General features: G+C 42.3%; 2 protein-coding genes across 7 annotated transcripts in view; both read left to right on the top strand.

Moving 5' to 3' along the window:
* Positions 1-3681, top strand: part of LOC109955275 (band 4.1-like protein 3) — a 44632-nt gene extending 40951 nt beyond the window's left edge. Inside the window, 1 exon segment of the mRNA XM_020591279.1 lies at positions 2641-3681. The gene's annotated coding sequence lies outside the window, so the exon portion shown is untranslated.
* A 1250-nt stretch (positions 3682-4931) lies between these two features.
* LOC109955283 (zinc finger and BTB domain-containing protein 14-like) lies at positions 4932-7814 on the top strand. Of its 6 annotated transcripts, none has more exons than XM_020591297.1 (3): positions 4932-5075; positions 5627-6825; positions 6866-7813. In XM_020591297.1, the coding sequence occupies exon 2, from the start codon at positions 5650-5652 to the stop codon at positions 6820-6822; it is 1173 nt and encodes a 390-aa protein (XP_020446953.1). In that variant the 5' UTR covers positions 4932-5075; positions 5627-5649; the 3' UTR covers positions 6823-6825; positions 6866-7813. The 6 variants fall into 6 exon arrangements, with proteins under 6 accessions (XP_020446953.1, XP_020446954.1, XP_020446952.1 ...); XM_020591298.1 differs by having other exon boundaries at positions 6862-7813; XM_020591296.1 differs by having other exon boundaries at positions 4933-5075; positions 5627-7812.
* The last annotated feature ends 9480 nt before the right edge of the window (positions 7815-17294 follow it).

Genomic DNA, 17294 nt, shown 5'->3' with positions numbered 1-17294 from the left:
AAATATGAAAATGCAGCAAAAAGCTGTTGGGTGTTTATGTGTACTAAGCTATTTCAAATTGTTAATCCTGTTTTTCTCTATTCTGTAAAAAGACTTCCTATACATTGTTTTCTCTACATTGTGTAGCTTCACATAGGACACCGGCAGTGGTGAGCGATTAAATACCGGCTGAACCGGCTTGTGCTTCACCCAATAACTCGTATAGACTGAAATTTGATCTCGAGCACAGACATGCTTTGGTCTGTCTGCAACTCTGTTCTTAGATGAAAAATTATGCACTTTAACTGGATAAGTCCTATGTTTTTAGTCACACAAATATCATGATCAAAAATGAATGACATTTACAGAAGAACATTAACTTAGGCCGATTTTGTTTTGCAGAAAGGTCAAATACATGTACAATTGTGCCACCACTACACTTTATGCAGTAAAGATATATATCGATGAATCATCAACAATTTAATGTGAGTTAAAGGTAATTAAATTAACTTTGAATTTGGTCTAAAATCCACTGGGTGTTATTCATTGACCTTAAAAGTAGCAATACAACAGTTAAAGGTTCAACATTCAAAATGTTACTAAAGTAAAATAAAAGTATTAGTATTAAAACATACTAAATGTAAAGCTACTGATTATGTAGAATGGTACATTAAACATTTATATATCATATTATTGCATTATAATTACTGGCGCATTACTGTGCACATCACATTTAATAGTGGGGCGGGGGGTAAAGGGGGGGGGGGGGAGCTAATTTTAACAACCTTATATAATTTAATTTTGAGTTACTTTTGCATTAACTTGTGAATTTCCCACCGGGGATCAATAAAGCCTTATAATTCTGAGAAGTAACTAGTAACTTAAATGATCAAATAAATATAGTGGAGTAAAAAGTAAAATATGATACGTTGTGCAATTGAAGTATAAAGTAGCAGAAAATGAAAACACTCAAGCAAAGTACAGATACCTCAAGATAAGTACAGTACTTGAGTAAATGTACTTAATTGCTTTGCACTACTTCTTATTAATGCACCAAAAAGCAAAACATCCACTATGCAGCAGAATAACTGGGCAGTCTTTAGTTTGTGCATGGTGTAATTCCCTAAAAGCTGTTTCTAGGACACTAGTCGGCAGCTGTGACATACAGGTTCTTTCAGCTGCACTTTTCCTATCTGTGTGGGAAAGGTGGGTGAGCCGTCTTCATGAGAGCGTTTCCACAAACGCAGCCTTTTGTGTTTCAACTTGTCCACTGTCATTGCTGGAGGATTATGTCAGATGTAGAGCTGTACAAGACAGCCTCTCATTCCATTGTGCCACAGCATGTTGTTATCATAACCCCACCGCTGTTTGTCTTCAGCATGTTTGTCCCTGGAAACCACACATTGCCCAGTTTACTCTGCTTCACCTTTTTGCTCTGAGGCTTGTTACTTCAATAGCTTGTAACTGAAATGATCCCAAAGTAAAGGCTTTGGGATGAGCAAGTATGCATGTGTGCACTTGCACTGACTCATCAGATGGGAATGCATGGCTTTGTTTCTGCTTTCTTGCCCTCAGTCCCACGTGCGAGTGTGCACGTGCGCTGTCTACTATCAGAACAGCTGTCGTTCTGAGTTGCACTCTTAACAAATAAATGTCTCTGTGGTCCTTTGGGCGCTTGTCTCTTTACACTGTAGATACTCAAACACAGTGTCAGCAAATATTTTGTCCACTAAATTCATTAAAATTAATCCGTCTTACTGTGAGAACGCACACGCAGCAAAGTGCAAGTGCTTCATAAATAAACCTCTTAGTAGAACCCTTCTCCAGTGCACTGTGCTTTGTTCAGTAAACATCTCCAGCTACTTTGCTGCCATCAGGGTCAGATCTGAGGTCGTGTGTGGTTTCGTTATGTACAGTTTACTGATAAATTGTATACCATATATACAGACAACTCTCAACAACCCTTGCTAAAAATACTATGTATTAATGTAATTAGTCTTAGTTTGAAATATCTTCTAAATACAAGATGTAATGTTACTATGTGGCAAATCTTAGTCCGTTTGCATGTCACCATTAAAAAAAAAAAAACAAGGAAAACTCCTGTTATTCGAGTTCATGTATGTTCTAATAGACACTACAGAAATGGCTTCAAGTCTGCTCCTTGTTTAAGCCTTTTGGTTATAAAGTGCACAGAAATCCAGTATCCCTGCATCTAAAGGGAGGGATTCTGGGATCTCCTTGGTAAAATAGCCAACAGCATTCAGTGAATAAAGCATGGTGTACTGGAGAGGAGTTGTGCAATGTGTTTTAATATTGGAAGATGCATTCATATTCAAAGCAGCTGTTGCAGATAGAGCATGATGGGTTTCTGTATTTGGTTTTCAGCTGACAGCAGCCTTGAGTCACTGCTCATCTTTGCCCTTAAGAGAATGTGAAATAGTTTAAATTACTTTTTGGGAAGCCACTAGGAGCACTGTGTCAGTTATAAACAGAAGGTGCCCAAGAAGGATGTGTATTAGCATTTTTGTGACTCAGTAGCCCACCGCTATATTTATTTTTGAGGGTAAAACTTCATTTTTAGTCCTTGGCAGGTGCACTTAGGTTTCCAAGGTGCTCAGATAGGCAGGATGTACTAACTTGCTGTCTCCTCTGCTGTTTCAGGAGCAACACTGAAGGCTACCCAGCATCTGCACCTCCATATAATACACAAGGACTCTCAGAAGATTAGAAAGGCTCCTTACACTCCAAATGCTGCAGCTCACCGCCAGTCGCTACCATCACTTGCAAAATAAATAAATGCATTTAGCATGAGAAGGATGAAATGTTGCATTTTCCAATAAATGCAAAGATTAAACAGAAATCCGTGTGATTTTAAAAATGGTTGTCTATCCATCTGCACGCCAAATTCCTGTGTGCAGCTGGCAGACCTTTTGCTTTCACTGCCTTACGATTGATGCATTTTTATGATTGAGAATAATTATTGTAGCATTCTTTTATTTATGAAAGAAAGCCATCACATTAGAAACTTAAAATTGCTGTGGTCTGTATATGCTAGAGAACATACTCTATTTAACCTTGCTGTAGAAGTGCCAACCTCATTTGCCAGCAAGCATCACCTCACTCACTCCGCCATCCCGATGATTTTCCGTCAGGTATGCCACTACAGCACTACATTGCTACAGCCCAGTGCTGTACATATCAAAGCTTCCCTAGGAGAATAGCAAATTGTCTTTCACAGTTGATTTTGTCTTGTTGACTTGAATTGCATTTTCCTTTTTATGATCATTTCAGTGTTTTGTTACTCATCGATTGTGTTCCACCACTGCAGCATCTTTTTTTATTTTTGAGCAGGTGCATTTTGGCAGAAGCCAAGGAATCAAGCTTTCGGTGCAAGAAGAAATAGATTTTATGTGCCTGTGCAGGTTTTGAACATTTTCCAGGGTAGATGATCTGCTGCAGCACAAGTGGCAGGTTTGTGTGACCACTGAGTTCTGTCCAGTTCAATGTAAAGCCAAGATAGATCTGTTAGCACCCCCACCCACCCACCACTGCCTCCTGAACATATGTGCTCTAGACCTCTCTCATCTGTGTCTGTATTGTTCATGTACAGCCATGTTTTCCTCAAAATGGTGAAATAAGTGGCAAATGCATTAGTTTTAATTTGCTGTTTTCTTCTCAAATAATAAAATGTTGACCACATTACTTGGACTTGTGTCACCAATGGATCTGTTGACTGAGTGTTGATTATCACCGAGCTATAGAGGGAGTCTCCAATGCATTGTCAGAAAAAATGTTCTGTAATTCATTTTGGCTATGAACTGAAGTGAAGGCTTTGCTGGGTTTTTCAGTTACTAAGACAAATGATTCCATTGGTTATGTCACAATAACATCTAAATGTTTTGTCCATCTAAGGTATGACACTGTTAAAAGACTGAATCACAATCTACAAACTGCCTCATGTCGAAATTATTCATTAATTTGTTCCACTTGATTTAAACGATATATTTGTCCACAAATGACATGCGCCCAAACAACGAACTGAACAGTAATACTAAACTGGCACTGAAATAACTTGTGGTGTGATTATTATGACCCTAATGCTTAAAGGTTTGTTAAAATAAGAAATATATTAATGGGAGGTGGTGGGTTCCAACAGCAAGTTGAGCTATTAGCAATTAAATCAATGCGCTAAATATTTAATTGATCTGTTAAAAGGAGCACCCCTGTGGTTTTAATTTTGGCTACAGGTAATTTGGCTGAATACGTGCCCCTCCTTCTTGAGTACGTGCGTGTGAGCCAAAGAGAGACAAAAGGTAAGAGCTCACACTCTTCCTGTTGCTGGGTGCGAGTTGATCACTGGAAAAAGTGCCCTCAAAAGCCACTATGTCGCACGTCTGGGATATATTCACCAAGCGGTGTAAAAGAAGCCCTTTGTATGTGTGCTGATAATGTTAGTATTGCATTTATGCGCAAGGGAAATCGATAAAGGGAAATGTAGGGCTTACCGCAGGCTGTACAATGTGCAATAATTTGTTCACCCTTGTATATAACATTGGCTGTAACTAAAATAATTGATATAAGGCCACAGCTTTAAAATCAAACTTTTTTAATCGTTTGTTTTACACCTTTGAACCTTAAAGTCTCTATGTTCTGAGAAACCAGCAGTATTTTAGTACTAGATGGGCACTTGATTTTGATTTCAGACTACTCTGACCTGTCCAGGGTGTACCCCGCTTCTCGCCAAATGTCAGCTGGGATGGGTTCCAGCCCCCCGCGACCCTATTCAGGAATAAGCGGTATAGATAATGACTTGATGGATGTTCTGATTATAATACGGTCCCACTGCTAGACAGAGGTTTTATTTCCTATTTCTGCTGGACTACACATTTGCAGCTCATTCGCTGCATAGTGAGTCGTCTCGGACATAGACGATCTTGTTGCAGTACCCGCTCCGGTGCTGCAGGTGGCAGCAGAACAGTGCAGCATTTCCTGCAGAGACCCACAGTCACAACAAGAGGAGGAAGAGGAAAAACGACAGCTCTGGGTCGTCGTCGACTACCTTGCGTGACAACACAGGGATTGCGTTCAGGCTTCGGGTATTAATATTTTTTATTTTCCCCTTGTTGCTTCGAGCAGCGTAGGAAAGGGCGCGGCGTTTCTTAGTCGTCTCTTCGCCTGTTCGCCGTTGTGTTTCCCGTTGTTTGTGAACTGCTGGAAAGACACCAGAAACATGCCAATGGAGGCTTGCTGACCAAAATGGCTGGGCGCAGTGAAATGTGAAGCATTCTTGCTAAGGTTATTCTTTCTACGCGTAACACGACTGTCAAGCGACACAGCGGCGAAAATGCATTTGTTTAACTTAAGAAAAGTGCGTCTGTTGGTGTTTCTGTATTTTTAACCACTATTACTGCGGCTTTTATCGCTGTCGGGCCTGTCGTTTTTTCTGTATGATTTCTGCATGATTGATTTAGCTAGTTTTGTTTACTCTGAATTTTTGACAGCAGGCTGTAAACAGTGCATTGTTGGCTGCATTCGTGTGAGATGCGTGTTGCATATCGAGGCAGCGTATATTATCAGAGCTCCACCTCAGCTGTGCAGGCTATGTGCTCTATATGTTTTTCACCGTTTGCTGTTTTCTCCTCTGCAGGTTGCTCCTACTTGACCTGCAACATGTCTGATTTACTGAGATATATTGACTATGACCACAAAGCCACCTTTCTAAAGATGCTGAACCAGCAAAGGATGGAAGGTGAGCACTGTGATGTGGTGGTAGTGGTGGAAAACATAGAGTTCAGGGCTCACCGCTGTGTCTTGGCAGCTTGCAGCAACTACTTCAAAAAGCTCTTTAAAAAACAGAGCGACGAGGACAACTCCATTGTGGAGTTGGACTTCATCCGCTCTGATATCTTCGAAGAGGTGCTCAATTACATGTACACAGCCAGGCTCGCTGTGAGGAAGAAGGACATCAATATGATGATGTCATCTGGTCAGATCCTGGGGATCAACTTCCTGGATAACCTGTGCACCCAGAAACGTGAGCTGACCAACATGAAGACCCGGGAGAACCAGGCTCCAGGTGAGCATGGGATGAGAGCTCAGGACGCCATCCTGAAGGAGTTGGCCATGGAAGAGGTGAGGAAGAACAGCTTCTATGACCAGGGAATGGATGGCATGGGGCCCGGAGGCTCCCATGTGTCTCAGCCACACAACTACAACACCAACATGGGTAAAGACCCTCACAGCCACAGTTGGGGTTCCTCCTCTTCCAGTGACATGAAGCTGGAGTACTTGCTGTATGGCCACCGTGACCACGGCTCTTGCCAGAGCACAGGAGCAAAGCCCATGGACCACAATGCCAAAAAGGAGCGGCTGCTCACCGCCAACCGCCCCTATGGCTGTGAGCACTGCCCCAAAGCCTTCACTACTGCTGCCCACCTGAAAGAGCACCTGAAGATCCACTCTGGCTTCAAGCCTCATCGCTGCGTGGTCTGCGGCAAGGCCTTCATCAGGGGCCCTGACCTGAAGAGGCATGAGAGGGTCCACAGCAACGAGAGACCCTTCGCCTGTCAAATGTGCGAAAAGGCTTTCAAGCACAAGTCCCACCTGAAGGACCATGAACGGCAGCACCGAGGTGAGCGGCCATTCAACTGCGGCTCCTGCGACAAAGCCTTCATCAAAGCATCGGATCTGAAGCGCCACTGGAACACCATGCACAGCGGCAACCCCCGCAGACAGATGTCCCTCTCTCCTGCCGCCTCCCAGCACGGCCAGGGAGACGCCACTGACCAGAGAGACTGGAAAATGGAGACCGGTCCACACTCGCACAACTCAGCGGACTGTTAAGCCCACACACACACACACACACACACACACACACACACACACACACACACACACACACACACACACACACACACACTTAGACACACCTACATGCACATTCACTACCATGTAAACACACTGACACAACCACGACGCTGTGACAGGCTGACGGCCTGACATCACACGGACAGTGATCGGAGTGAGAAACGAGAGGTCATAGCATGTTCAGAAGACTGTGGGCCTGTATTGTTATTATTCTAAGGAGTTATGTCCAAACGATGTTTTCTTTCCACCTGTAAATGTTTAGTTCACTCTACTATACATATATTTTTCACAAAGCATCGTTGCTATCTAGCCCGGGGGTTCTCATAACATTATTCTCCTTTAATTTTATGGGATATGTAACATTTAAATGTTTGTTTAACCTTTACTGGATTTTATGGAGATAAGAGTTGGGGGGGAAAAGAGATTTTTCTGCATAACATTTGTTGCATTGAGTATATTCATGTGGATGTTTTTAATGGATGTTTAGTTGTATTGATTGATATTACACTGTAAGAGTCACCATTTTGCATTTGACGCAGATGATACCAAAGTCTTGGGTCTTTGACGGATTGTCTGTAGAGGCTGTCCTGCCCAAGCAACCGGCCGAATAGATTTACTGTTATACAGTATAACTGTCATCCAGCTATCAACAGTTAATGATAGATGTCTGTATATACTGTAGCTTAGTTTGTTGCACAACTAGAGTACACAATAAGGAATTATGCACTTATAACATTGTCCTACTCCTACACTTTGACAATAAACACCATTTGCTGTGTTTTATTGTTTTGGCAGAGTTTGGTTTTTGTAGCAGATGAGAGCTCTGCATGCAGGATCTGTATCCGGCAGTATCGCTTGTGCCACGCCCAAAGTCGGACATAAAACTCCTGAGTATGTGGGTTCAGATCTTCAATATTTCTGACATAAAATATTTGTAAGTAGGAAGCAGAGTTGCTTTTAAAGATTTGTGGGGATTAAAGAAGGTGTATCAATTAATATTCCATTTATTCCTGATTAATTTCAGAAACTGACACCAGAGAAGTTTTTTTTGCTTTGGAAAAATATAAGCAGTTGGTTATCAAAGTAGTCACAAATCAATTTATATATGGTTAGTTTGATAATTGATAGAACTTAACAGGAAAACTTACAATTAAAGCTGCAGCAGTTAGACCAGTAACACTAAATCTTGATAATTATTTGTGTACAGATGGCAAATGTTTCCTAGTTCTAACTTCTCAGTTGTAAGAAGTCAGTTTTCTTTTTATCATGTGACATTTTCAGTTTGGGCCTCTTTGACACAAGATATGAGTTTTCAAAGCATCTCTCAGTATTTTATGGGTCAATCAAATGGTCAAGTAGTCAGACGATTAAAGAAAGTAGTAAAAATAAGCTTTAATTTTCACCCTACTCAGAATAATTCAATCTTTAGCTGGAGCTGAAACTGTTCTGAGTTCAGAGATGTGGCTGTGCCTCAAATTTTGGTGTGTTTATGAGCCTGGTCTATGCAAGCATTCACATCTGCTGCCCAGACCCCCACCTAACCCTGAAGTCCACGGCACCTTAGGTTAGTTCAGCCCTGTAGTTTGGCTTTGAGGTAAAACTAACCTCTCGGTCAGCTCAGTATTTCAAGAGCCAACATGGCGTCATGTAAAACCTTTCAGCAGGTCTCCCATACTTTGCATGCAACACTAGATGGTGCCCTGTTCATAGCCGTTGACCTGCAGCTGCCCAATCTGACCTGCTCGTGTTGACTGTCCAGGACTAACAGAAGCACTGATGCAACCGTAGAATACAAGTTACTGGGGTTTAGGATGGAAGGTAAGCTCACTGAAAACCATGTGTGATGGCTGTGTGAAATGTATGCGCACTCACACATCAGTGTTTTCCATATATTTCCATACATTTGACTCCAGTGGTGGGAGCACGGCCAGCGCAGTGTCAGGGTTTCACTGCGTTTGTGTTGACACTTAGCTGGAGATCATCTATTAACCAGTCTGGAGGGAGAACTTCCTTCGCCCTGTGCCTGAGTGCTGCATGTATCTCAGATTAATTTATTCCTATCTGTCCCTGGAGGAAGGGTTTGATCTCCTGTAATGGGGGGACGACGACGGCAGTTTTGTGGGAAACTGACGTCAGTGTCTAATGGAAAAGGCGGGCCACGCTTCACTGATGTCAGGAGATGTCTGAGATCTGTTTTTTGCATTCCCTGGTCCTGCTGTGCTGAATGTGTACACGTGATTGTGCATTAAAGCTGGTGAATGCATGCAGGATATGGGTTTATATGACATTGTGGAACCGATTGGGACTGGGTGCCTTTGTGTCATGACTGCCTGTGGCATGTGTATGGTTTGAGATGTGTGTGCGTGCAAAGGGATGTGAACGACAAAGGCTTATCCTGTTCGTGTATGTGTCTACTCAAACATGCTCCTAAGCCGTTTGTATATGTGCGTGTGTATGCATGTGTAACAACTGGGAGGGGGTGTGTGTTCATGCATGCGTATGTATGCCTCAGAGATTGTTTGTGTGGTTGTGTGCATATAAATACTATATGAATCTATAATGAGTTCTGTGTGTGAGTGACAGGCGGTGAGTGATAGTATATTCATGCCTGTCCCTCCGTGTGTACTCATCCGTGCCTGTGCGTGTGGATTGTGCATCAGTTTAGAAGAGGAGATGTGTGTGCCAGTCCTTATTTATTTTTATGTATGCATGAGCTTGCGTGCATGTATGTGCATGCAAATGTACATATTTGAGGAATTTATGTGTCAGCACACTGAATTCTTTCATGCAGGTGGTCACATGAACGAATGTATGCATTTTAATATGTGTGGCAGATGTTGGTATTGTGGGGGGCTGTGCATTCAGATTCATGTCTGCATACGTATTTGGGGTTTTTCCTCTGTGTGCGTGTATATTCCCGTTTCAGCTTTGGTTTATGTGTGTGTGGACATGAGTGCATGTGTACAGGAGTGTGGGAGCTTGCATGTATGTATGGTGAACACCCGGTTTCCATTACCCTGGCCTGCGTGCTTCCCTCAGCCAGACCACAAACCTCCTGTCTCCACTGTGGCTCCACCCAGTGCTGCCACAGGCTTCCCAGAAAAGAACAGCTTCTAATTAAAAAAAACTTTAATTACATTCATCTCATCTTTCTCTCTCACCCACACACGCACACTTGTGGAGAATAAAACAATCATATACAAACAGTTCCATGTGATAAATGAGCATGAATGGCAAAGCCAGCAATCTGCTGACATTCATGAGCCATCGTCTCCTGTGATGCCGTCGTCCTCTTGAGCACCATATGGAATTTCCTCAGTTCGTAAGGACTTCATGAGCGCGGTGTCTCTCTGTCCCCCGCTGTCTTTATATGTTCTTGATCTGATCTCCAAGGCATTTTATACCTAAAGTATCAATCATCCTATAACTGTACAGTATATTTATGGATGGCTTATGAGGCAACAGGGGCCCCCCCCCCTCAAAGACACAAAATGACTACAAACAATGCAGCTATTGTGTGTTTTTGTGTCTGTACTGTGGTGGTTTGATGTCTTCTTTTGGTAATTTTATGTCTCTTGTTTCTGTGGTCATTTTTGCAGTTGTTTTGTAAGTTTGTAGTTTTGTGTCATGTGTCGCCCTGTCCCCCATCCCTCGGGCCCCTGGGCTTACACTCAGTCAGCCCATTCAGGAATCCATTCATATGTTTATCTCCAGTTACTGTGTACATACACACTCAGGCTATTAAACTGATTTGCGAGGCAGCACTTCAAGTGTGACACAACTGTAAAATAACACCTGCATTAACAGCTCAGCCTCTGAATGAATGTCACATTAATATAAGGAGGATCTCTGAGGAATTTTCCTGGGGAGGGGGTTACTCATCACCTTAAACACAGGAGCTCCTATCTGCTTGGCTCCTTTCTTTCCCATCAGACCACAGAGAAGCACATTTATTAACCGTGACCCTTGTGTCCACAGACAAGGTATGTCTTTGTTGATCAGCATGGCGTTGACCTTCAGAGTTGGGCCTGTTAGATATTTTTAGTCAGATAGATATTGGATAGATACTTTATGTATTAGAAATGTTTAGTGGAGATAGGATGTCTAGTTAGACTGTTAAATGCTTAGTCATGCTTATGAGTTTCTACAGGGTACATCTGGTCAAGGATAACTAGAGAGAAGAGTTGATGACTGTCAGCAGACAGGGTGTTAATATTATTATAATGACGTGTATAACTGTAGCCTTAGCCATAATAGGTTCTTATGTTTAAGCCACGACATGTTACTAGAGGTCGTGAGAATGTTTTTAGCTACACACCACTTAACCAACAGACACACACACACATTGATTTGCTTCATGTTTTGACTACTGCTATGACCAGCTGCAAAGCTGGTAACAGAGACGTCTCGGTTGACGTTTCTGTGTAGTATGGGGCTAGCCCAACCAAAGGGATATAATGTATAGGCCTGGTGGATTCAGGGTCTTTCATCTTACATCTGCCTGTGAGCAGTTTGGAGGTGCAAGATACCTGAGTGTGTAATGTTAATTTTACCTGTGATCCTTTGAATAAATCAGCACTGTTTTGTAGTTACGTGGACTGTCTCGTCTCTCAGAGTCAGTATGGTAAAAAGTACCGGGTACAACAGGCCGTTGGACGTGGGTTATCAGGCCATCTCAGCGCTCGGTCTGAGTGAGCCAGGCTGGATTGCTGCGATCTGCCTGCAGGAGCCATTGTTCAGGACCGGACCAGATGTTCCAGCTGAGAGATTACCATCACATCACTCCGCAGTGGGGAGTCCAGGCCTGTTCACCCTCTCCTACCTCAGTGTCTCCCCACTCTCCCCCTTCTCTCTTTTATCTCTGACACTCCTTTCCTCTTATCTCCCTACCTTTCCCACATCCTTGTTCATCCATTCATCTCCTCTTCCCATGTATGTCCTTCTCCCCTGTCCTCTGCTTCCTCACATCTCTTTGTCCTTTGTCCCTTTTGCCCAGTCCTCTCCACTCAGCTCCCTTCCTCCAACCTTCTCTTTTTCCTTTCTTCATTTCCCCATTTTTCTTCTTTGCTCCTTTTCTTCCTTCTCTCCTTTCCTCCCCTTGCCTGTTCTCTCCTTTATTCTTCTTTCCTACCCTTTGCTTTAGTCCTTGTTCCTAATCTACTCTGTGCTCTGAAATCTTTTTCCTTTTTCTTTATTCAATTTCCCTTCCTTCCTTTTCTCCTCTTCCATCCTCTTGCTTCCTCTTCTCACCCTTATCCTTCCTCTCCCCTACATCCTCCCTCTCCTCGTCCCCCCATTTTTATCTACTCCCTCCTTCACTCTTTCTCTTCCTTCCGTCTTGTCATTGCTCCTCTTACCTCATCACTCCCGGTTGTGTTTTCTCCCCCTTTACTTCATCTCTCTCTCCTCTTGTCCTCTCCTTTCCCTCCTCTCTCCACATTTCCCAGGGTTCCACTATTCCCATTATTCTCCTTTTTTCCTTTCCTTTCCTGTCCATCTCTCCTCCACTATTTTCTCCTTTTCCTTATTTGGCCTTCATCTAGTGTACTCCTTTGCTGACTTTTCTTGTCCTTTCCTTTCCTCTTGCATCCCTCACCTCTCCCTCCTCTACCATCTTCTCTTATCTTTACCTCCCCCTTGCTTTCTCCCCATCTCCCCTCTCCCACCCTCAGCTTTCTCTTCTTCTTTTCCTCTCCTCTACCTTTTTTCTTCGCCCCCTCACATCCTCTCTTTTTTCCTATTCTGACCCTCCAGTCAGTTTCCATTCCTTCTCTTCATTTTTATCTCCTCCCCTCCTCACTGCCTTCCCTTCTCTCCTCCTCACCCTCCTGCAGAGAAACCAGCTGAGGGCTGTCTTTAGTCAAACACAGTGCACACTGTTCTCCTCCTTCCCGTCCTTCCTTTGGCTGTTATCAGTTCCAGGGAGGTCTCACTCAAATGAAATTCCCACAGTGGTGAATCTAAAGGCAGTGTTTGTTTGGAGACCACATCTGGGGAATAGCTGAGGGCATGAAAAGGAAAAACAGCTGTAATCTGATAATTAAAAAAAAAAAAATTACCTGTAACCTCTTTCAATCTGGAATCTGTGACTCAGTCAAAAACCTTTAGTAGATTACAGTTGATTTGACCTTTTGGATAGCAACATCATTTTATGTTCCTTGACATATTATACTTGAAATTTTATCTACCTCATCAGACAATGTTAAAAATATAGTTTATTCTAATATTTCTAAATTTTGTAAAACCTGAGAGACATATAAACTGGCAAAATATATAGATAAAAAACAGATATATCCAAAATCATTTCTATCCCCTGTCTTATATTTTATATTGGCAGTATAACAAGGTTGTGCTCATTAATTACACTGAAATTAAAATGTCATTATATGGCATTTCTGTAATTCTTCCCATGGATTACATACAGATATTCATCCTGAATTTTGTCATATTTAATCAAATCTGTAAAATAACCTTTAGGGTGGAAAACAGATTCTAGCTTGTTATCTAATATTCAGTATTTAACATTGTTTTACGATGGGGGGGGTTAGGGACCACATGGTCGAGGTTTATTCTAACATAAATGACAGCATCTTTAAAAAGATTTTTGTTAACAGACAAAACATTAAATGTGCAGTGGAAAATATTTTTCATTTCATTTTCCTTTATTTAACCAGATAAAAGATTAGTTGAGATGCACATCATTGAGAGTGATGCACATGCACGACATAGCCTTCAGCAGATCTGGATAGGAGTTTGATGATCCTCCAAATAAAAAGATGGATAGCAAAATAAATAAATAGTTTATGGATGTGCATATTTGAAATTAAAATGAATCTGATGTGAACCCCTGTTTGACCTTACTATAACTATAACAAAGTCCTATTTCAAGATTTAATAGACCTCAGAGCAGGTGACAGGAGTGAAGACTTTAAAGGAATGTAAATCTGAAGAAATCTCCTCAAGGCCACCCTGACATACTGTGTTGATGAAAATGGGATGGCCATGAGGTCGCTGTGACCTTGACCTTTGACCACCAAAATCTAATCAGTTAATGCTTGAGTTCAAATGGACGTTTGCGCCAAATTTGAAGAAATTCCCTCAAGGTGCTCCTGAGACAGGCGGATGGGCAGACAACCCATCCGGCCATGACGGTCACCAGCACAGAGGCATAAATAAAGGTACCATATCAAGCACATAGCTGTATTTCAACTGCAAATAGAGTGGAGATGAACCCCCAGTGCAGTTTTTACACTACACATAAACACTGAGTTTAACCAATGATCGGATACATGTGTTTGCCTCTGTGACCTCAGGCTGTAGCCTTGTGCTTTGTGTAGACAACCCTGATTTACTTGCATGACAGAAGACACTATACAAATTGCATTTCACTTTAAAGCTTCTTCAAAGCTTCTAAATCAGCTTTATAGTCATCCACAGACCAAACTCAGAGTAAAGACAGCAGACTTTCTTCCAGCTCTCAGATTATGATTCTGCTGTCACGGTTTATTCTGCTGTTTCTCCCAGAGGGGAAGAGGGCAGCAGTTAATATGAAGAAGTCAACCTGCATATTATTATAGGACCCAAAATCTACCGATATGCCCAAGTTGTGATTCAGATGCACGTCAAGCTGTTTTCAAGGGGCACATCAACCTGGACGATCTTAACAATATTGTGGTAGAGGTCTTTCAAAGCAGAGACGGAGGTGAAGCAAACACCTCGTTCAGCAGAATGTTAAAACATTGCTGTACAGTATGTGTGTTGGCCTGAAGTCGAGAGCCTGGCTGTCCTCTTTGCTCAGCAGGTGTTCAAATATCAATTATTACTTTTACTTTAGGCTGAATGGGGCTTTTATTCCTACAATGCCTATCTTCTCATGGAGGTGATTTGTAGTATGGCATATAAGGCTTGGAGACCCTCTCTTGTGGGCGATAGGCCCCTCTCTCCCCTCCTCTCGCAGTATATTATCATCCCTGTCTCATCTTTTGTTTCTATTACTGCTGCCCAAATCTCTCCTATCTCTTCGACAACACACACAGTGAACACTGTTCACCCAATAGCAAGGGCAGTATTCCTTCCTCTTGTAGCCCTGTTTTGCTCTCCATCAACTCCTGAGTGACTGTGTTGTCTAGTTGCTTGTCTGCTATGCAGGTAGTGTCCAAGGCTAAAAACTGTAGAATAGTGATTCTCTGTGGATTTGTCACTACAAACAACATCGCTGTTAATATAAGAAACATTGATTCAGCTTTAAATGATGATTTTGACTATGTGTCACCTGGCTTTAGTGTAGCACCTGTTGCTCAGCGTAACTGTAGATGGCATTGTTCACTGTCTTACTGCCTGCCTCTCGACCTCGCAGCATTAGGCAACTTGCACCTGTTCTGTGCATATAAAGCTTCACACCAACATCTTTAAGAAAGCAAATCTACCCGTCTACATTAAATACAATTAACCTTCACAGGAAACAAAGCCTAGGTTTGACAGGTAATTGCTGGGAACTGTGTGGGGGAGATGACCACAGCAATGAGTGTTTAGCAGAAATCAAAGCAACAGGAAGATTACCACTTTCAACTTCAGCATCAGTGCATCTGCTTTCATCAACACACACACACGAGTCAAAGCATCCCAGAGTCATCTCATCGGCAGCTCCAACCCCCTCGGCCTGCTCCAAACAACGTGAACAGTGAGGGCCTTGTCTCAAATCCATCACAAGTGGTCAGCAGCTCCACAGCCAAAGGTTTGAACTCACTATCTGGCAACATCCACCCAACTACATGTAATGTGGTGGCTCAGCAGAAGTGGTTAAGTGGTTTTTCAAACAGACGAATGTTGTGACTGATGTTTTCCAGCCAGCCCACTCAATGATAAAAACAGAACAAACAGAATGGCGGATAGAAACTGTAGGAGCTGTTTACAGTTGTTAGATGCACATACTTCCTGTGTAATGATCTGAAGCCGTGTTTATCAGCATCAGAAGTGCCATTGAGTTCTTTAGGTTTAAAATGACATGAAAAGTGAACACAATTCCCACAATATAAGATTTTGAACTGAGGCTTAGGGATGTGAGTGTGGGATCGAGGGGTCACATAGATCAAGTGCCTAAAATTCAATGTGCCACCATAAACACCCTGTAGAGAGGAGGTTAGCGGAAAGCTCTCAGAGGGATTTCAGTCCCCTCCAGCTCAGCATTTGCTGTTTCTGCACAAAATGGAAACACTATGCAGGCGACAGGTGGAACCATGAAGATGATTTTACTACAAGAGGCTAAAATGGGGTGTCATGCATTCAAGAGTTGTGACATACAGTAATTCTCTAAGCATTGTTGAGACAATAAAACTAAAGATGAATTCTGCACAAGACCATCAAAGGTGAGGAGCACGGGGACATTAGCTTGATTCTACTATAAACCTGCAAAGGCCTATGGGACCATGGCATGTGAATGTGAATTGTTGACTCAAATTCTATACTCACACTCACTTCGCACATGCCTTTTCCTCTAGTGTACACACCCCTATGGCATAGCCCTGTTGGCTGTCAGGTAGGTCTCTGAAAGGTTAAAGGAACTCAAATGATAAAACGGCTCCCTCTGTGAATAATTCACCAGCTTGATAAGGTAGATGTCAGTTAAAGGCAAGAACTTTGAGTGATGTGACTGATGAAAGGAGGCGATTAAACTTTGAATGTGTACTTCCTGCTCACCCATCAATGCCACCTTCCACACACACAGACACAAATACATAAGATAAAAGTGGTCTAATACGTGAGGAACGTTAAACACCAGAATGTTATCTGGAGTTTCCTATCCATCTTGTCATGGACAGAGAGAAAATGAGGAGGGTGGAGGAAAGGAAGGAATGTATTGACAACTTCTTTGTGATGCTCAACACCTTCACCACTGTTTTTTTCCCATGAATAGAAGTGAGAATGAATCATTTTAATCTCGTATTTTAATGCAGACAAAGCTAAGTTAACAAGACACTGTTAATATTCTGACAACTCAAGGGAAGGAAACTGATGCTATAAAGATCTTAGAGTATGGCTTGATGAATCTCTCTATTCTAAGCAAGATATAGAAACATTTTTAAAGAAACTTGGATGGAAGTTAGGGTTTTATTTTAGTCTTGTTTTTCTTTAGAAGCCAGGAAAAAGGTTGCTCCCGGTGGCCAGGGCGCAGTAGTGTCACCTGCTGTTCAAGACACAGCACCAGCGAACTGATTTGGTTTTATTTATCGGCAACCTGGCCTCCCTGTGCAACGACGATCAGTGTGATTTAAACGGTGTAACACCTCCTGTTACATTCAGAGCAGAGTCCATCCATTCAGACACAATGAAGACATTAAAGGTTTGAATACTTTTTTTTTCGTTCATTTTTCTGAAGATGCTTTGAAAAGCCAACGCTCAGTCCGGTGTGCGTCTGCGGGTTGCTGGTTCAGATTGAGACGGTTGTTTAA

Source organism: Monopterus albus, unplaced genomic scaffold, assembly GCF_001952655.1.
Source record: "Monopterus albus unplaced genomic scaffold, M_albus_1.0 scaffold14.1, whole genome shotgun sequence".
Classification (NCBI taxonomy): Eukaryota; Metazoa; Chordata; class Actinopteri; order Synbranchiformes; family Synbranchidae; genus Monopterus; species Monopterus albus.
This window is presented reverse-complemented; position numbering and strand designations above follow the sequence as displayed.